Below are 20,315 nucleotides of genomic sequence, written 5' to 3' on the forward strand. Positions count from 1 at the left end.
ACGCAAGTTGAATTAATAACTAATTAATTAATTCGAGCTTGACCGAAGCTATTTGAGATACCTCGATAATTTTTATGATAAATTCAACTTTTCCGCGACGTCGCTTTGTCATTCTGGTCTGAGTATCGATGTCTGTCTCTCCTACGAAGTCCTACCTACTCCATCTCGTCGCAAGTATCGCGTTTCCCTCATTACCATTTACTGACAAAGTACCGACGAGTACTGCGAAATCCATTATCGAACGTTATTCGAAAGTACCAATCGCGGTCGCGCGACGAACCAGAAGTATCAATGCGATCTATTTCATAATAAAAATTTCATAATAAAATAAAATAATTTCAATTACTTGTTATGAAACTTACATTCGATCTAATTTACCAGTAGCAAGCGAAAAGCGATATTGCCCAAAGACGATTCCGGCCAAACATAATTGTCGATTAATTTATCGAATGACACTTTCTATCTTGCTGACACAAATGTAATAATTGGTTTTTTTTTATTGTTTAACACACAGAAAGGAAAATTAAAAGTCTTGCGACGAGCAATTCGTTAAGTTAATTGCAGTTTGTGCGAAATGACCCCAGAGTTAAAAATCGATGTCTTCAACGACAATCTTTGTCGAATAAAGAGATCTTTTTTTTTTTAGCATTTTCGGTCATCGAGCGGGATCTTGTTCCTAATAATGTCGTCAATATTTATTCTGCGTTAAGCACAGTGTTGGTTGGTATATTTACTTATTAAATGTGATTCTTCTCCCAATTTATCCCGCGGCATTCCAGGAATCTGAGTTAAACACGTCAGTCGCTACTTTACTTATTAAAGGCGATTCTTCTCCCAATTTATCTCGCAGCATCCTGGAAATCTGAGTCAAGTACGTCGGTCACTATTTACTTATTAAAGGTGATTCTTCTCCTAATTTATTCCGCGCCATCTCGGGAACTCGAGTCAAACACATTGATCTTATATTTATACTTATTTAAAGACGATTCTTTTTCCCAATTTATCCCACGGCATCCATGGGGGACCAGCACGATGAGAAGGAAGGATGAGGAAACGGGGAGTGGCCTACGAGAAGTTTTCGTCCCCGAAATTGCCACAAGTCGGAACTACTATGCCTTCTGACGATCTTCTGTGCGTTTACGTCAGGAACACTTTATTTTACATATTTACACTGGTTTCTCTCTCTCTCTCGAGATTGCGTCTTTGGTCTACCCTCTTTCTCGAACGCTCTTTCTTTCTCTCCTTTTCTCTTTCATTCACGCATGCACGCACGCACGTAGGTCCGTCAGACCCGCGCCTCCTTCTTCAAAACGGATATGAATAAAAATCATTCCATAAATTAGAAAAAAAAAAAAAAAAAAAAAAAAAACATTGCCGACTACTCGATAAATGCGTCTGACTAACCGAACGGAACAACAGCTGTTCCTCTCGATAGAGTTACCCTTTAACCAGTAATCCCAAGCTTGCCCTTATCTGTTACATTTTTTTCGTTTCCTTTTTTTTTTAGTTTCATTGGTGCGTTCTGCCGCATATTGTGCGCCGAAAACCGCGAAGAACAAATTTCCCGTTTCTTAAAAAAATCCTTAACGTAATATTGCGTTAACTTTAGATTCGATAAGAGTACCTGCTATCACTCTCGATATACAATCTTGTGGGAATTTATGAACGTCCTATGATATCATCGGCAATTGCAGTGCACGCCTGCCTCTGATCGCAAGGGGATCGCGTCCGATTTACCAGTTAAAGGGTCGCGATAAAAACTTCGTTCTATTCGACTACGATAGTTAATTGAGATCATAAAAATAACGAAGCTTAGATTACATTTATGCCCTGCTCTATGCGACGTGTGAGTATACGGTATACCGTAAACGGATGCTTGGATCCTTGGATCTTCAATCGCCGAGTGCTTCATTTGTATGAATTTAAAAAATGTCAAATGTAAGAACACACCGGGATCCTTCGTATGTTTTAGGAATTGGAAGGAATTAAGGAGCAAACCGTGCGGATCGAATGTTTACAGAAATTGAGGACTATTAATCATGAGAAACTAGGATATCCGAGGATGTGTTTTACCCGAGGGGTCGGTAATAAAAATGTTCTACAACGTAAAAGTTGTATCGGAGTTTGAGAAATCGGAGAACTTAGGGCGAAGAATCCAAGGATATAAGCATTCAATCTTCAGATCGATGGATCTTTGAATCCTTATATCCCCCTCCCTAATATATATATTTTTATATATATATATATATATATATATATATATATATATATATATATGTATCACGTATGTACGTACGTATGTCGTATGTATCTGTATTGGTGTGTGTATGTGTGTGTATATATATATATATATATATATATATGTATGGAATACATACGTGTATTAAGATGCCCCTTACTTGTTTGTATCCGACGGTTGCAAATATCCCATCTTCTGCATCTCTCTTTACGAAATAAATCACCCAAGTTTGTTACCATCCTCTCACTCATATTCAATTTTATTGCCGATTTCGATACCGAATCTAATTCGCCGACGCGAATCTCGCATAATTACGCAAGAAGTTTCTACTAAATGAAGAACGTCCTAATACGCGTATGTACGCAAACACGTGTGTGTGTAAACGTATGTATGTATGTATGTATACATTTCTGAAAGTGGAACGTTCGCATTATTGAGGTATATCTATATTCAAGCGTTCGGATATTGTCGTTTTCTCGAGAAACTAGAAAATATGCTCCACAGCTGGGAGCCAGTTGCCGTTTCTGAATTTTTCTGAACTTTTACGCTTAACGCATGTACATTCAGATTGCATCAATCTTCGAGAAGACGGACACCGTTTGAGTAACGCTTCTCTCTCTTCTCGTTTTTTTTTTTTTTTTTTTTTTTTTAGTGTGTATTCTCGAAGAGTCATGCTTTCTGCAATCGTTGTTTCAAGATGTGCGATAAATGAAATGATGGGCAGTCCAAAACGTCCCTGAAGTGAAGCTACAGCCAGACGAGTCGGACATGAAAAAGAATTATTGCATCAGAGTTAACGAAAACTAAAGAAAATATTTTTAAGCATTTCTTACTTGCTTGGATGCTTCCTACTTTTACTGTTGGATATTTCATGATATATCGATTATGTTGGTTCATTTATATCATTAATCTCTCTTATGTAGTTTGAAGCTATATTTCTACATCACATCACTTCAGTGACATCACGGACAGAGAAATCTCCTCGCAATGAGATAAATGTGAAAGGAATGTTCAACGAGCGCAAAGCGATATTTCAACAGCGATATAGGTCGTCGCAGAGTTTTTGAGAACAGACCGTTAGAAAGTCAACCTGTGATTAAACTCATTAACTTGGATTATTATGAAATCCTTGAGCCTTTAAATCCTTGGATTCTTGGACCCCTGAAATTTGAGATCCTTGGACTCTTAGATCTACGAATTTAGAGTCGTAAGCTTCGCACTCGAATCGCGAAATTTCCCGCGTTTAGCCGCATTGAATCCACCCACCGGAACGTATTGTGTGCCCCAAAAAAGGGGATCAGTACCATTATCTCGAAAGTAAGAGTCCTCCCCGACACGTCGTTTCGTAATTCAAATCCTAAAATGGTGCGAACTGTGTTATACATTAAAAATTAAAAGATTCAAGAATGGTTATATTCCCAGTTTCTTAGAGTTGCGATTTTCATTTTCCTGAATTAACAGTCCCGGGAAACTACTTCTCGAATGAAAGGTGAAAACTAAGTAGATACAAATTTTCATAAGGTTGAACCTAGTTGATCCCTTCTGGCTGACATCTCCTATCGAGACACCCGGTGTACAACTTGGTAAAGAGCCTGCCTGAGAACGAGTCGCAGCAGCCGCTGGTCCTTCACACGACGATCCGTATCCGAAGTCATATAGTCCAGACCTGCACTTTCTCCGCGACGACGCACCAGCTGGCGTGGTCGTAATACGATGAGATGATATGCAGGTTCTCGACGTACTTGTTGATCAGCTGATCCAGCTCGCCTTCCCGAAAGACGTGATAGTACTGGTGATAGGTGATGGAGCCGCCGCCGCGATCGGAGGGCAACGACTCCTGGGACGAGGCGTTGCTCAAAGTGTCGGTACTCGCGGTGACCAGACAGCCCGCGGCGTCTCGTCTCTTCGTCTCGCTCGACATCTCGTCCAACGAGCGGCCGCGCTCCTGCAGTCTCCGCCGCTCCATCGAGCATCGACGATTGTTCTCCACGTTCGGATTCGATACCAACGACATCGTGCTGCCGGTGAACAGTCTCGCCGTCGACTCCGCCTGGCTGCCGTCACTCAGGCTCGTCGTTGTATTCTCGATCGGAGAGTCGCCCACGTCGCTCGAGTCCATCGATAATCCGCTCTGGGTCGAATGCCACTTGCCAACCGGCCTTGAACCCTCCACCGTCTCGCACTCAAACTCGCCCGTCTTTGACACCATCACGAAGTCCAGCGTGTCGTCCACCGAGTTGCTGCGCAATAACGACGAAGCGTCAACGGAACGACACTGTTTCCGATCGACCTTGGATTTGGATTCCGTTCCGGTCTGGAGACTGAACGTGCTCTCGGGATTGATAAACGAGGTTTTGATACCACCTGTGAGATCACTGTCGGACTTAGGATTGAATCTAGATACCAGACCGGCCTCAGTTTTCGATTTCTCTTCGGATTCGTGATTGAATCTAAACATTTCATCGTACTTGGATATGAATTTCGTTTGGGGCTCAACGTCGAGCTCAACTTTATTATACTTAGGATCGCATGTAAATTTACGATCAAGTTCGGACTCAAAGACGGCACGGTCCTCGTAGAGCGATTTGGATTTGGGTGTCAGTTTGGATTGGACCACATTGGCGAATTTGTCATGTCCACTTCCGTCGTAGGCTTCGTTTACGATCCACGAGGTCTCCTTGGGCACTTGATCGCATCCGTCCCAGCAAGCCGTGGCATCCGATACCACGTCCAAGTTATTTTCCGTGACATTCAACGATGGCGCGGTCCTCGACATCTGGCAAACATCGAGAAAATCGAATGACGAGTTCTGGCAGTACCGACTGATATCTCGTATGAGATCGCTACTCGATTCGTTGGTATAGTCGCCCAAATCCACCAAAGCGGATTTACAATCCTGCCTCAAATACGTTCGCGTGCTCGACTGCGACCAGACCGCGTCGTTATTCCGCCGTTGAGCGACTTGAGAGTATTGCGATAATTGTTCTACTTGGGCGTTGTGTTGAATCGCCGTCTCTACGGCATCTTCGAGCGAGCTCGCCACATTGGCAGCGGCTTCCAGAAGCCTCATAGACTGTGAGGAAATGGACTTTTCGCTTTCCAAAAGAATGTGCGAAGTAGGATAAATCGTGTCAGGCCCTAAATTATCTTGAGAAGTGTCATCGTGCGTCAGCCCGGTTTTTATGGGCGGTTCGTCTTCGAAATCCGCGGACGAGTCGTCGTGCGAAGGATCCAGAGGTGTAGTCGAATCCTCGAGTGATGTTGTTCCAATACTCAAAGATTCATCGTCGCGTATACTACTTTCCGTTTCCTTAGTCTTCTTCGATGCGTCGTCCTCGTTCGACTTGGAAAGACTCTCATCTGTCTGCGCATTTTTCCTCTCTTCAGCCTCCCTTCTCGCGATGTAGCGTTCATCCGACGTAACGCTGATCACCGAGCCGACCGATTCCGGCGATGAGACGCCGCTGGAATCGCTATCCAAGTCATCGGTTTCCGGATTGAACAGTTCTAAGGACAGCAGACGCGGCAGAATCCTCGTGACTGTCTCGAAACGACCTGATGCCGCCGTGGAGGCACGCCGAACCAACGGAAACGATGATCTGGCACGTGTCGCGAAGCCCGGTTTCGCTATGAGCAGCTCCTTGATTTGGTTCAGCCTGGCCTTTCGACTATCATCTTCGTTCATGGTCGGCTCGCGATTAGCCGTCTTGGTGACATCGTTGAAAGCACGTATCAATGACGTAGTATCTGGTTCTATATCCGGTTCCAACAGTTCCGATATCAGACCCGATCCTTCTGACGCTGGTACCTGTAACGTGTTATCGAGCGCTTCCTTACAAATGACAATTGGCACACTAGGCTTTATCGTATCGCCAAGGTGATTCGTATTCGCACTCGTGCTCGTACTCGTACTCGTACTTGTGCTCGTACTCATACTTGTGCTCGTACTCGTGACACTTGGCTGCTGTTTCAACAGTGGCGACACGCCGATCACTTTGAATCTGGATGACTGACTGTCCAACGACTGTTTTACGCGCGGCGACGACGGTGCCGACGTCGTGCCCAGCTGCAACGCCGCCGGTCGCGGCGCAGAAGGAACCTCGTTGATCGAGGACGATGCCGGCGGTGTCGGGACGGCGACGTCCTGTTTCGGCACATAAATCACAGATGCAAAGCTGTCCTCGGAATCCACGCTGGTATCGCTCTGTAGACTGCTATCTTTCGACGAATCCGAACCATCTTCGCGCGACAGACGACGTTCGACGCCCTCGATGCTACGTTTCACCACGGTTACCGGTTGCACCTTGTTGTCCGCTGGTTTCAGCTTCGTCGTCGCTTCTGCCGTCGCGGCGGACGTCGACTCGCTGTCGCAGGATTTCCATCCCTGCAGCATTCGAACGAAACCGTTCTTAATCGACATACTGGAGACCTTCTCGATGTTCGTTGTGGAGCGTTTGATCTTGCTGGTCAGCCCATCCTTTAGCAGTTGGAAGCGCCGACTCGCGCTCACCGGACTGATCGAATCCTTGAGCGCCTCGAATGTTCGCCACTTGCAGATGAGTTCCTCGTTCAACGACGCCTGTTTCATGATGTTCCGGCGCACTCGTTCCTTTTCCTCCAGCCGCTCCGTCGACATCAGCTCCTCGTTCATCGAGCTCTGTTTCAACGGCACGTTGCGCTTGCGCAACGATTGGCAGGAGAAATCCGGGAGGTCCTTGATCAGGTTTTCAATGGCAGTGTCTTCGGGATTCTCCAAACCGATCTCCTCCACGTACGACTTTTGTTTCACCAGTCGCGGCTTTGAGCCGCTTGACGACGACGAGACCGATCGCTCGTCTAGGATCAATTCGGACGTCGAGTAGAAACCCGGGATACTGGATCGGGAACGTACCAAATCGAGTCGCTCAATCTCCAGAATATTACCCAAGCTTTTGGATTTGATGCTTAACGTGTCCGTGGAATGCTTGTTCGTCATCATCAGCGTATGCGTGGTCTCTACGCGGCGCAATTCGATCGGCAGTTCGTCTACGTCAGTTGTGTCTTCAGCATCATAGTGCCGTCGACTCTTGGTACCGCTCTGCCAACTTCCAGGAAACCAGGCACGACCGCCACCTCCACGTCTACTCCTTGCTAATTTCTGTAAAGAATTGTACAAGTCGTAAATAATTGAACAAATACTTGAAAATAATTGAACAATACTTTATAAACTTTAAATACATAAAAAAAATCGATTAAATAAAAAAAATTAAATTCTTTCTTCTTAAAAGAAAGTAACAATAGCTAAGTAAATCAATAAATTTAAATAAATAGTGATTAATTTTTTATATTTAACTAAATAATTGTTATAATAACTAATAATATAAGCGCGTGCGAGAGAAGAGATAACGATATCAATACGAAATATTTTAAATAAATTGCCAAAAATATATTCAAATAATTTTAACAGTTAGTCAAGCTTAAAATTCCAAATTCATGGATGATCACACACACACTCTCTTTCTCTCTCTCTCTCTCTCTCTCTTTCCCTCATCTATCTAGTTACCTGCAACGCTCGCCGGAAGCAACTATAACAGGTCTCATTCGGGCTAGAGAGGCTACTGGTGGATGGTGATAAACTGAATATCGGATCGATCCAATAACTCTTGCTTTTACATTTTCGTTGGCTATTTCTGGAACAATAAACCATGACAGCTGTGACCTACATGCGATATTTACAGGAAGTGCAGAAATCGAATGAGGACAAGTTACGGTCAATCTTGTCAATGTGAGAACGTGATTCCAGGATGGATAATTTCCCGAAAACTTACCTCTTGGAGAATGACGGATATTTCTGTGCGGTGTCATCATCTCGCTTCTCGTTATTACCGTCTGATGCACCCGAATGCTTCGTCCCATCTGACGCTGCGCTCATGCATTGCGATTTGGGCCATGGTATTAAAACATCTTGCGACTCAAACTGCAAACGTAATATAATAATAACATGATTCATAATCCAAATACATTTAAGAGATATCAATGCTTTATAGGATTTAAGAGAGAGAGGAAATATCTTTCTTTATACCTTTCTATGCTTTTGTTCCATAGCCCAGACGGATATGACGAGTCGACCTCCGATTCTTAGGACCCGCGCTAATTCTTTCAACGCATGTACTCTCCTCTCAGTTGTGGCGAAATGATGCACCACGGCGATCGACAGTACCGCATCGAAACTTTCTTCTCGGAATGGTAGAGCCAAATTATCGCAGATTAGAACCTTGTGGAATACAAAACATATGATCCCGTAAGTAAGTAAGTAAGTAAAATACTCAACAATAGTTTATTCGCACGTATTTGCAAACAATTTAATTCTCTTGCGTAGAGGACACGCAGTTTCTATAAAATATAATAAGGATATCGATACGGTATAAAATTATTAAAAAAAAAAAAAAAATAAAAAGCTTTTATAATTAATGTAGATATATACCTCATTTTCTTTCTCGCGCGCGATGTCGGTGAAGCGCTTGCATCGGTCCACCCCTATCTTGAAGATGCTGTGATTTACGCTGAGATATTTTCCGTTGCCGCAACCTGAAACGATGCAGACATAACATTGTTACGTGGACGGAGAGAAATAATAGAAATGTTGTAAAGCGTGCGGAGGACAAACTTTGTTAACTATGCAAGCCACTATGCGACGGATCGCTTTACCGGAATTGTGTCTCGACAGATGCAACGGAATCGATAAAAGCTATTTATTTGAAAAAAAAGGAAGGGAGAAGCGCATGCAAAAAATATTTTCGACTGACCGATGTCGCAGACGAGGGCACCCGGTTCGAGTTCTTGAAGAAACTGATATACTCGTGGCCAGTGTTTACTTTGCGTGGTCTTCTCGGCGCATTGCTCGTATACTTCGTGGACGTAGGCTTGCTCTAAGGCCACCGAGCGAGCTGCATGCTCTCCGTCGCTCTCAGACATCCCTCTCGCTAAGGTGATTTACCCTCGTCCACATGTGCGCTCACAATGCTACAAAGAAACATTTAATCTCTCTAAATCGTACTCGATCGAAGGCACTTCTCGAGAATCGAGAAAACGACAGGATCAGGAAGATACTGAGCGGGATACTGAGATACTCAAAACTGATCTCTATCCTTCTACAAGTACAAACTCTGGATACCGAAACAAGTCAACAAGTGCATTTTGTTGATTTTTAAGATCGCAGCCTGTTGCATCAGGACTGAGAGATATTATCTCGCGTCGTCCCGTATGCACGTTTACTTAACTACACGACGATACGTGGTAACACGACACACGTAGCATCTTCGCTCATAGACCGATTTCACAGGGTGGCAGACACCCGCAATAGAACAATTCCTGCAACACCCTGAGTATCAGTTTGTCGGCTCTCGGCTTCTCCGTCTTCTCCGTTTTCTTGGCGCGGTCCGAGCGGTACCGCAAGCGGGGCACCGTGTACGCTCGACACCATCGCATAAAATCACCGGTGTCCTCCGTGCGGATAAACGTCAGGATCGCCCAGAGCGTGCAGAGATTCCGGGATTTCTTTCTGGCGTGCAGATAAAGCTGGCAGACATCCAGGAACATCATGAGATCGACGACGCTCCTTTCCATGGGGACGCACGTTCGAAGATCGTACCGACACGGAGCGTCCGCGGGGCGAAATTCGATGACCGGGAACGCCGCGCCGGCCGCCTCAAAGGGGAAAGTCGGAAGTCAAGAGTCGCGATCGAAGACGGACGACCGAACCGATCCTTTAAATAGATCCTTTGGCGAGCATCACCCAGCGGAAAATCCGCCTGGCGCGAGGACTGTTCTCCACTCGCGCCACCGCCACCGCCGCCACCCGCCATCGCATTGTGTGCTGTGGCGGGTGCCGTTGGAGGCAGGTGGACCGACTTCAAAGAGCAGCGCGCCTCTCCCCGCCTTCAACCCTCTTCCACCCCCATTCCTCGCCGTGATTCCCTTCGCTTCTCTCGTCGCGTGCGAGAGCGGACGAGAGCGGGCGGCGAAAAGGGCCGGGAGTACATGTGTGCGTCGTCGTTCGCAGGCTTCCGATACGCGGCTGCGCGGTGAATTTATTCGATATCCCCCTTTCGCATAACTGGGTTAGCCTCTCTCTCGATGCACTAGTTTAACTAATTTAAGAATGCCACCAGATGCCTCGTGCGCGACGACTAATGTCAACTGTCGTCACTCAACGCGAACGAACGGCCGGGCGGACGGGCTGGATGGCTGGATGGATGGCTGGATGGATGGCTGGATGGATGGCTGGATGGATGGATGGATGGACGGGCGAGCGGATGTACGCCGACGTAATATCGACGTGCGCGCTGTTGCTCGCTTCCGAGGGATGCGGCGGTGCAGGGATGTACGGGTGATGCACGAGATGCAACTTGCGTTGAACTGCAAAGAATTGGAAGAGGAAAAAAAGAGAAAGAGCCGGAGAAGCGGAGACCTTATTTCGAAACCTTAGCGTATTTGAGTATCCCCGTCCCAGGATTTTCGGACTTTAGAAACATGAAAGATCTTTCGTGGAAATAACGCGCGGAATGTAATTTATATTTCTCGCCTCTCGATCAATTTCAACGACTGAATTATTGTCGGGCTATTATGCGGCTGTTATCGTACAATGAGAGAAAAGAAGAAGACTCGTTTACATGTTACTAATGACAATGACTTATAAATAGAATGTGAAATGCATCCCTTCCCCCTCCTCCCCACGCGAATGCTTACGTCATGAAACGTCGTCTGTTCAAGGACTAAGGGCCGATCGAGCGTGAATTTTGCAAGTGGATTTGGTCAATTAAACTTTCCACCATTTAACTAAAGAGAGAAAACGTGGGTGACGATTATTCGTCATAGCTCTTTCCTTCGGATTTATAAATTTTTCGTCGTCCGGAAATGTTTTCGGGGGGAAGGGGAGGGGTGCAAAGCGATCGGACGTTCGACGTACGTCGTTCTAACGCCGCGAGCATTGAAATTTCCGCAACGTCAGAATTTGCATAACGGCGAACGTCTGTCACCCCCCCTCCGTCGACCAGACGGAGAACCACTGTGCCACCACACGGAGTTAGACTACACACTATGTACACTGTGAGTGTGGTGGTCCTCGGCGGCGTGGGTGGTACGTAGAGCAATGTGCCAACCGTGAGAGAGGCAGCCATGAATGAAAGTGCCGCGTATCGATTTATCTGCGCCGCCCTACATACGAAATATGATAAATAGAGAGTGCCTCTACCGATTTGTACAGTGACACTTTCAATCCACCACGTCATCCGCGCGTATTCCCCTCCCTCCTTGTCCTTCCCTCCCTCTCTCTCTCTCTCTCTCTCTCTCTCTCTCTCTCTCTCTCTCTCTCTCTCTTCTCTCTCTCTCTCTCTCTCTCTCTCTCTCTCTGTCACCTCGGTCCCGGTTACGCGTTAATTGAGCACGCGAGGTGCCGCAGTCGTTATCTCACGTATCTAATAATGAGATTAGATCAGAATTATTTCAATGAGAACACAATGGCAAGGGAGAGTAAAGAAGGCATCGTGTTTCGTAATAACGAATAAACAAGCGACAGCATTAATCGTGAGAACAAGGCGATTACAAGGAAACGTAGGAGAGAATCGTATATACATAAATAATATAACGAATTACATAATAAAAATTATATAATTCACACGCGTACGCGAAGTATCATTATAACGTTACGTAATAAATCTTAAACGAACCTTGTCTGACGCTTAATTATAGAACGTATTAATCGAAGCTGGTAATTAAATGAATTTTGTCCTCGAGTCTGTCTTTTTTTTTTTTTTTTTTTTTCCCCCCGATAAATTGACGTCGAGAATGAGTAATAATTTGTGATTTCACTTTTAGAGAACCGAGGTGCGCCGAGTCTCGGAAAGGAGCGGGATTCGACAGTCGCACCTGGAATTTCGCGATCGCGTGTTATCGACGCGGATAACCGCGTCGGAGACTATCGACTCCGCTCTGTAACGCAGCACCAAACGCGTCATCGTTCAAAATGATTCGATGTGGCGCCATTATTCATTCATGCGAGTTGCCTCTACGTCAATGACGTTATGACCGTTTCGAGCTGATTTGACGACGAACGCCGATGTAGACGCAACGATTTTGAGATTTCCGGCGGCCGCAGGAACTCGAAATACCGAGGAGTCGGACGGTGCGAGGTGATCGAAAGCCGTCGCGATCGGAGAACCGCCAAGTGCACAAGTTATCGACCACTTTATACGCGATATTGATAAGACCGCCTCGACGTTATCGCGTAAAACCGATCGCGTTTCGTCCGTATTGCCTGAATAGGCAAAATCAATTTTCTGCCTACGCGAATCCGCCGTTCGGGCCGGCGACGGCCGCCATATCGCTGATCGCGCGAGACCGTCACCTCGAGGGGGAGATCCCGACGACGAGGACGTGGATCGACGGCACGCGCCGTCCGGATATTTTCTTACCGTCAAAAATGATTTTCTTACCTGGGTCATGAGAGAGGCGGAATTTTCATGCTCGCGATGAGATACGCTGCCGTGGCGGCAAAAGGGTGCAGCAGTGCGGTGACAGCGGCGACGTCGGCGGCGGCGAGATCGGGATCGGCGGCGGCGGCGGCGGCGGCGGCGGCGGCGGCGACGCCGGCGGTGATGGTGGCGACGACGGTGGTGGCGACGGCGTTGGCGGCGATGGCAGCGTCGGCTGGTACTGGTGCTGGTGCTGGTGATGCTCGCGCGAAATCGGCGTCGCGCAGATGTTCGCGTTTCATCGCGCCGACGAACGGATGTCCTCTCACATCGCCTCGCGTCGTTGAATTTCGCCCCTTTATCTTTTTTCTCTCTTTCTCTTTCTCCTCTTTTACGTTTTTATATATTCGCTCGCTCGCTCGTTCGTTCGTTCGTTCGTTCGTTCGTTCGTTCGTTCGTTCGGTTTCCGCGCACGAGATATTCGCGCGACGACGAAAGGGTGTGTTACGCACGGTGGTCGCGCGTTCCGCGAAGAATCGAGCCGACCGACCGACCCTCCGACAATGGCTGCGGTTCCGCTGGGGGTTGAAGGGAGCACGCGCGAGGCAGCGCGACGCGACACGACGCGACGCGACGCGGGCGTCGCTGTGACGCATTACCAGCGTAAGCGGGAGGAAAGGGCGGTGGAGAGAGTGGGTGTAATGAGATACGTTTCTCCTGCCAGAGAGCTGCGGGTGGAGCGGGCGAGCGTAGGTAGATGCGCGAGAAACGTGTGAACTTTGCGATATATCTATAGCGAATTTATATTATAATAGCCTCCGTGGAGAACGTCTCCGCGATTGCATATTTGTAGTAGTTCTCGCGCGTCCCTCGTGACGTGTCGCAGACGTCAATGGAAGTTGCGAATACAAACGGCGAATACAAAGAGAATACATTTGGCGCTCGCACGTGCGGCGAAACGCGCGTGTCAGATCCAATTGCTTCTTGTCAAAAAACTGAAGCGACTTTTCTCTTTCGCGTGAATGCGATATCAATCGTTTTTTTTTTTTTTTTTTCCAAGTTATCAGACGTCTGAAAGGACACTTTGACGGATCAAGCTTTAGCGAGTATCCGACAGAGAGTATCACCTTGGTCGTCAAACGCGTCTATAGCAGACATTCTATATGTACGAGAAATGCGCGCCGGTGCGCACATTGATTAAAGCCAAGGATGAATGTAAAACGATACAGATGCGATACAGATGTGACATGAACGCGAAGCGAATAAATAACGAATACGGAATATCGTTTCGAATAACGTGGGCGAATAAAGTTTACAAAATTCTTTATTTCCTATTCTTCCTTATATTATATTATGTTAATAGAACGTAACGCGCGTGCACGTGCGCGCATAATAAAAACGCCAATAGAAATTAAAGAAATACATTAGACGTACGATCATTTAAATGAATTTTGCCTAACTTTAAAGACCTGATTCAAGGATGAATACGGCGAGTAACGAAACACGTCGTCTATATTCAAATTGCATCGCAATATCACTACGCCCGACGGGTTCACCTTGACCTTGATCTTGGTCTGTGGCGTGAGTACTCCGTAATCCACGTCTTCGTACAGATCCTGAAAAGTATATAATGATACTTCCGAATTCTTGCTGCCGAGTCACCTAAAGATACTTTCTCCCGATTAACACACTGCGGGTGACGGTACGTACCTCCACTCGGTATCCTCCTAGATATTGTAGACCCAGCTCCTTCAGCGTGACCGACACGTCTGACGGCGTGCCGTCCGTTCGCCTGTTGACGAACGCGATCGCGTACGAGTAGTAGTTTTGATAAACTGGCGTGATGGGCCTTGCCCAAATTTCAATGCCCTTGTGCTGCAATTGTAAATTAGCAATGGATCACACTGCGTGAAACGAGGATTTCAGCCGAGTGATCATCGTCACTAATCTGAATGAACACTTAATTTCAATCAACTCATCAATCATCACACCAATATACTGGAGGCACTGACACATTTAATTTGTAAATCACTCACTTTGTATATCCGTCGACCTTGAATACCCAGCGGATCTTGGTCTACGGCGATAATCTTTTTGTTCTGTAGAATGGCTTTGTACTCTGGCCTAATCGTCCTGAGATCGACAGACATGAGCAACGGCGCCGCTAGTATAGCCCAGATCGCCATTTGCGTTTTGCTCTGTTCGTAGCTCAGACCGAAGTTGCCAATAATTAACATGTCTGGATCGTTCCAGTGTCCAGGACCGGCGTTGGGCACAATCGCATCTTGATTATTACCGTAATAATCGATAATGCTCTCTACGCTGGCCCAGGAATCTTGAATATCATCAAAGTTGCGCCAGAGGTTGCAGTTTTCTGCAATCGCAGTGTAATTTGGCTGAAAATTAGATAAATATCAGTGATTGTGCTTTCGAAGGAAGAAATAAATCAAAGAAAATGCATCGATGCTCACTTTCATTCCAGCATAGATTTGGTAGACGGGCCAACTACAAGAATATATCATGTGCTTTCCAGTCTGATTCAGATGATATCCAAACTCGGGATAGCCTATCGTAAAAAAAAATATATCGTATCATTATAACATTTAATTAAGAGAAAGAGAATTCATTGACTATTAATAGGTTACAACTGTACCTCTGTCCATGTCAACAGGATGTGAGTAACATCCATCTAATTTCACATAGTCCACATCCCAGGAAGCAAATGTAGCAGCATCTATGTCTAGATAGCCCAATATACCAGGATAGCCGGCACAAGTGTAATTACCATAATCCTCGTAGATACCAAACTTGAGGCCCTTTGAGTGCACCTGACAAACAAAGTGATGTCTTTTATGAAACATTGTGCAGTCGGAAAGAAAGAGTTATGAGTTTGGGAAATAAGCCAAGTTCAGAATAACATATTCGTGTAACTGGCAAGTGTTGAAATAGAGAAATGAGACATTTCTAAGAACGATTGACAGTGAATTACATAATCTGCCAGGCTTTTCATGCCATATGGGAATCTCTCCCTGTCTGGTACAAGCTGTCCATTTAAATCCCTTTCTTTCTCTAGCCAACAATCATCCACGTTAATGTACTCATAGCCCACTGCGGCGTATCCCTCGGCCACCACTATATCTGTCATGGTCCGGAAGAGCCGATCACTGTGAAGCACAGGAGACCAAAAACACTGTAATTCCTTCTGAGCTTGCATCGAGTATCCTATCTCTATGTATCATCCAGACTGCTGGTGCTCACCTTATACAGTTGTCCGGATCATTCTTGCAGTCGGTGTTACATCTGAATCTTTCCCAAGCTAGCCATCCCATCGGGGGTGTCCTGGCCAAGCCGTTTTCCAGCGCCGGAACGAGGGAGGCCAGCGACAGGAGGAGACAAAGGGGCCACAGGTTGCGCATTCTGCAGGGAGGTAACAAAGCTGCTCTCAATCGTTGCGTGTCGGACAGTGACGAGGTGCTACCAGGTCGGCAGCATAGTCCGGGGACGCGATGCGGAGCAGGATTCCCGTGACAGGACGATCGACGGAGAGGTCATCGGGGGAGTCGCCCTGGCCAGAAGAAACGGACGCGAGGTGGACGCGTGTTGTGACGAGGCGCGCCTACCGTACTGATCTGATATAAGAGGTAGACTCGCTCGCTGCCGCTGTCGCTGCCGCTGCCGCCGCCGTCACCGCTGCCTCCGCCGCCGCAGCCGCGAGTACTTTCACCCAATGCCCCATTTCATTTTTACGCGCGATCACCGTCGCCGACTCGCGTCGTGCCTCGTGCCGCGCCTGCCCGCCCCGCCGATCCGCGCGTCCACCGATCGACGTGCAACGTCGTACGCAGACCGGCCCGTCGTTCACGTTACGCGGACATAATCGCGCCGAGTTCCCTCCCGCGAGCGGATGTGCCGCCGTGCGGCGAAGAGGTTAGGGGACGCGCTCGCGATAGGTTAGATCACTCTGAGCTTGTGACATTTTTTTTTTTTGGAGTCCCGGTAATTTTTCCTCTTCCCCTTCTTTCTCGTCCTTCTCCTTCTTTTTCTTTTCGTGAGAGAATTCACGGGGCGAATTTCGCTCGAAATCAAGCGCGAGACTCGGATTTTCCTCAGACTTCGCGTTCCCCCGAGGTTTCTTTCTTTGAGTTGGGTGACTTTTTATCGAGTTTGTTGATTCGAGCGTGTTGGTTAGAATAATGAGACCGCCGAAGGGAATCGAGTCTTGGACTAGAAAGATATATTACTAGACTGATATATTACTGTTACCTTGATTACAACAAACGTTTCTGGCTGTTTTTTTATAAACCGTTTAATCTTCTGCGAATTCTTTCCTCCTATATTATTATTATGATTTACGAATGATAAGGCTTACGAATGATTAATTCGAATGCACTTGGAGAAGAAAAGAAGGAGGCTAAAATATTCACGCATTCTAGCCTTCCTTAACAATTTCGGAAGACAGTGATCGAGAGTCATTTATCCTCCAGAGTGTGTTATATTTTATTTTTTTTGTTTTACACCAACAAAATTTGCTTTACAATTTCCGTTTATTTATTACGGTGGTCTCGGCAAGCTCGTAAGTCTGGATTCTCCGCGAGAGAGAATCCACACGTGCTATGCAATTTTCCGAAGGCTGAGAGCTAAACAATGATTATTGCATAGCAATCATCGTCCTTCGTATTTTAAATCGACGCCTCAAGGCTCCACGTCTAAACATGAGCATTGTCAGAAGTCGGAGCTTGTGAAAAGACGATCTCATGAAGCAGCATCGTATGGAAAAGTGGAGGCTCCAATCCTCCTCCTTCTCCGCCTCTCTCATGCCAAACTCTCGTTGACGCTCTCTGATTTATACCACGGGTATCCGACATTAGGGGCCCGGCTTGTCACCGATAAAAATGAAAGCGCATCGCGGGCGCGACGGAAGGGCGGAGACGTGGCCGGCGCGCTAAAGAGAGCGAGAGGAGGCAGAAAACGAGAGAACGGCGAGATCGGTCGTGCGGAGGGAGAAAGACAGACGACGAGTAGGCAACGGTAATAGTCGCCAAGGGGGGGTAAGATACCGACGTTGGTGAACTCGCAACCGTGACTCGCCACGTACAGGACGCCTCAAAAGTCGCTCCGCTCCGTTTTCTCCCCGCGGCTTTAGTCAGCTGGTCGCGCGCCACTCCGGGCACGACCGCTGTCGCTGTCACTACTGGAGTTATTATTATTGTCATTATTAATCTTCCTGTTACCATCGCGTTACTCTTTACTCTCGCTTCCTCCCTCTCCTTTTTTTTCCCACCACCCACCGTGGTAATATTATTATATATTATTGCTATCAGCTGTGTGCGCGTTGTACGTGAACTAACGTGTACGAAATTATTTCCGCATATAGCGCGGGCGGCATGCCGCGACGTGAGTCGAGAAAGTAGCCAAAGTGGATGCCGCGAACCGGTTGGCGATCCTCTCCTAGTCGTCACTTCGGCTGCGGGGGAGGGAGGGGAAGAAAAAAAAAAGAGAGGAAAGAAGAGAGAACGTGGAGGATAAAAAGAAAGACAACACGCGTCCGGTCATCGCGTCGTCATTTATGCCGACGTCTCTGTGTGTCGCGGAAGGGATCTCCATCCGGTCGGATGGAGATCGCGATCGCGCGATCTCAATCTCAAACCGGCGCACTTGATCGTTGAGCGTTTTTTTTTTTTAACGTGGGTATCATCACTCGGGGTGATACGTGAACCATTCGTCAGGTCTGAAACTGCGCGTTATAGCGCGATTTGAGAACCGGTAAACCGGAAAAAACGATTGCGTACAGACATCACAATCGCCGAGTTCTACCGCCGGCGAAAGAACACGGCCCGAGATACCGGAGATAATTAAGAAATAATTAAATTCATTTACGTTCTTTGAGTTTCTGGAACGCTGCGAGAAATTAGCATGGAATTTATCGGGAAAATTCAAAAGCGCAGCTCGTCTGAGCTCGCAATATATTTTTTTTTCTTTTTTTTTTTTTTTTGGCACACAATAGGCATTCTTGAATTTTTCGATTTCCTCGTGTCCGTCGATCGAAACGAAATCAAACGATATCAAAACGAAAGAATTTCGTTGGGTTCAACGATATCGCCATTCGCATCTATTCGCTTGATCTTGATAATCCTCTGGTGCTGATATCCGATATCTTGTTTTGTAATAATGAAACATAATAATGCATACAAGTACCTTTGTTTTTCTCCTTTCTCGTATCTGGAGCGATCGTAATCGAATGGAAATTTGTTTGTTACATCACAGACACGACGGTTGCGATACGACAAACAACAAATTCGGACGGGTATTATTACACTTAAATGGCAGGACGTCTCTCGTTTTTCTAACTGTCGTAAATTGAATCGTCTCCACTCGGAATGTAAAACAAACGCGGTGTAAATCTTCCTTCTGAAAAACACGCGCCGTACGTCCGTCCGTCTCCCTCGCATTTCTTTACGAAGAAAGACATAAAAGAGCGCAGCTTCTCGCCTTCTAATTTCCCCCTCTTCCCTCCGCTCTTCAGAATGGAGAGTTTGATTTCTTGCACGCTCGCGTCTCTCTCCGCCAGAGAGACTAATCTGCTCTCTATCTCAATGGGAAAAAAAAAGAGAGGGGAGGGAGGCGGGGGGAGGGGGGGGGAGCGAGGCCGGAAAAATAGGCGAGAGAAAAAGAGAGGAAAAATAAAGCTATCGACGGTAATGACACCGAATTAGCGTCCTAATCGGAGGGCCGTATTAGAGATGAGGGCCGTGCATTGGAAAGAGCAGCGGGTCGAGGTCGATGAAATAATCCCATCGGCTTTTGCGTTCTATGCTATCGTAACCCTGGCACGATCCACATCCACGCTCCATTCGTTCCCGCGGAATTGTCGACCACGGTACCACCACACAGGCATCGCCCGCGTTCGCAATTTGCATCTCCTTCCTTCCCTCCTCGTTATTACGCCGTTTACGAGCGTTTCCGAAGGAGAAATCGAAACGGTAAAAATTCATACGGCGATGGGGATAAATTCAATTCCCGCGAGACGCGGTAATATCTCGCGTATCTCGGCTTAAAGGTTCCTCGGAACGGTTCCTTTAAGAAACGGATGTCTTGGGCGAAACCTCTTAGAAACCCGGTGCATCTTCTAATCGCGGACAATAGAAATCTGTATCTATGACGAATTAAAAGCAGCACGCGAGCGTGCGGACAACGCAGACCTCGAGCCGGGCGATTGTCTTCACGCGCGACCCATGTTCTCGCGTGGTAAAAAGAGAAAAAAAAAAATAACATACCTTCGATCCGCCACGTGTCGCACGAGAGTGTTACTTTATTGCATCGTACTTCGATATATATATGGCTTATATATATATATATATATATATATATATATATATATATATATATATATATATATACGAGCGCCTTGTGGATGTGCCCATTCTATAAATATATGCGAACGTGTTGTGTTTGAGAGTTCGGATTGTACATAACAATTGTCTTTTTTCCCGATTGCGCGTTATCGTGCACTGCCTATTCGATAGGCTCGTATCTTTATCGATAAAAAAGTTTACGATCGGAGCGATGCTCCTTCAACAGCGCGAGCGACTTGGGTAATAAACAAGCCGCAGTAAACAATCGATTAT

General features: G+C 46.6%; 2 protein-coding genes across 5 annotated transcripts; both read right to left on the reverse strand.

The window, feature by feature from the left end:
* Positions 1–479: 479 nt before the first annotated feature.
* Positions 480–13,854, reverse strand: fid (class I SAM-dependent methyltransferase fire dancer). 2 transcript variants are annotated; one of them, XM_011647673.2, is made up of 7 exons: positions 12,712–13,854; positions 9,025–9,241; positions 8,703–8,806; positions 8,301–8,492; positions 8,047–8,195; positions 7,782–7,908; positions 480–7,376 (listed from the first exon to the last, which is right to left on the reverse strand). In XM_011647673.2, exons 2-7 carry the CDS (start codon positions 9,191–9,193, stop codon positions 3,891–3,893), a joined length of 4,227 nt encoding a protein of 1,408 aa, XP_011645975.2. In that variant the 5' UTR covers positions 9,194–9,241; positions 12,712–13,854; the 3' UTR covers positions 480–3,890. The 2 variants fall into 2 exon arrangements, with proteins under 2 accessions (XP_011645975.2, XP_011645976.2); XM_011647674.2 differs by lacking the exon at positions 12,712–13,854 and adding an exon at positions 9,393–10,636.
* Positions 13,855–13,996: 142 nt separating this feature from the next.
* On the reverse strand, positions 13,997–20,046 carry LOC105432733 (alpha-N-acetylgalactosaminidase). 3 transcript variants are annotated; one of them, XM_089083208.1, is made up of 8 exons: positions 19,965–20,046; positions 15,949–16,107; positions 15,680–15,854; positions 15,344–15,518; positions 15,162–15,256; positions 14,727–15,086; positions 14,401–14,565; positions 13,997–14,306 (listed from the first exon to the last, which is right to left on the reverse strand). In XM_089083208.1, exons 2-8 carry the CDS (start codon positions 16,104–16,106, stop codon positions 14,127–14,129), a joined length of 1,308 nt encoding a protein of 435 aa, XP_088939334.1. In that variant the 5' UTR covers position 16,107; positions 19,965–20,046; the 3' UTR covers positions 13,997–14,126. The 3 variants fall into 3 exon arrangements, with proteins under 3 accessions (XP_088939334.1, XP_011645974.2, XP_088939333.1); XM_011647672.3 differs by lacking the exon at positions 19,965–20,046 and adding an exon at positions 16,954–17,100; XM_089083207.1 differs by lacking the exon at positions 19,965–20,046 and having other exon boundaries at positions 15,949–16,870.
* Between the last annotated feature and the right edge of the window lie 269 nt (positions 20,047–20,315).

The sequence above is a fragment of the Pogonomyrmex barbatus genome, unplaced genomic scaffold (genome assembly GCF_055798465.1).
Source record: "Pogonomyrmex barbatus isolate J1 unplaced genomic scaffold, ASM5579846v1 scaffold7, whole genome shotgun sequence".
Lineage (NCBI taxonomy): Eukaryota > Metazoa > Arthropoda > Insecta > Hymenoptera > Formicidae > Pogonomyrmex > Pogonomyrmex barbatus.

Bases quoted from the DNA above. Each gene is read 5' to 3' on its own strand.
- fid (XM_011647673.2), bottom strand. From the start codon at position 9,193: ATGTCTGAGAGCGACGGAGAGCATGCAGCTCGCTCGGTGGCCTTAGAG. The intron at 8,493-8,702 runs GTATATATCTAC...GTATTCCACAAG, and splicing joins CGCGCGAGAAAGAAAATGAG to GTTCTAATCTGCGATAATTT. The intron at 7,909-8,046 runs GTAAGTTTTCGG...TTATTGTTCCAG, and splicing joins TATCCGTCATTCTCCAAGAG to AAATAGCCAACGAAAATGTA.
- LOC105432733 (XM_089083208.1), bottom strand. From the start codon at position 16,106: ATGCGCAACCTGTGGCCCCTTTGTCTCCTCCTGTCGCTGGCCTCCCTC. The intron at 15,519-15,679 runs GTAATTCACTGT...TTTGTTTGTCAG, and splicing joins TGAAAAGCCTGGCAGATTAT to GTGCACTCAAAGGGCCTCAA. The intron at 14,307-14,400 runs GTACGTACCGTC...TATACTTTTCAG, and splicing joins TAGGAGGATACCGAGTGGAG to GATCTGTACGAAGACGTGGA.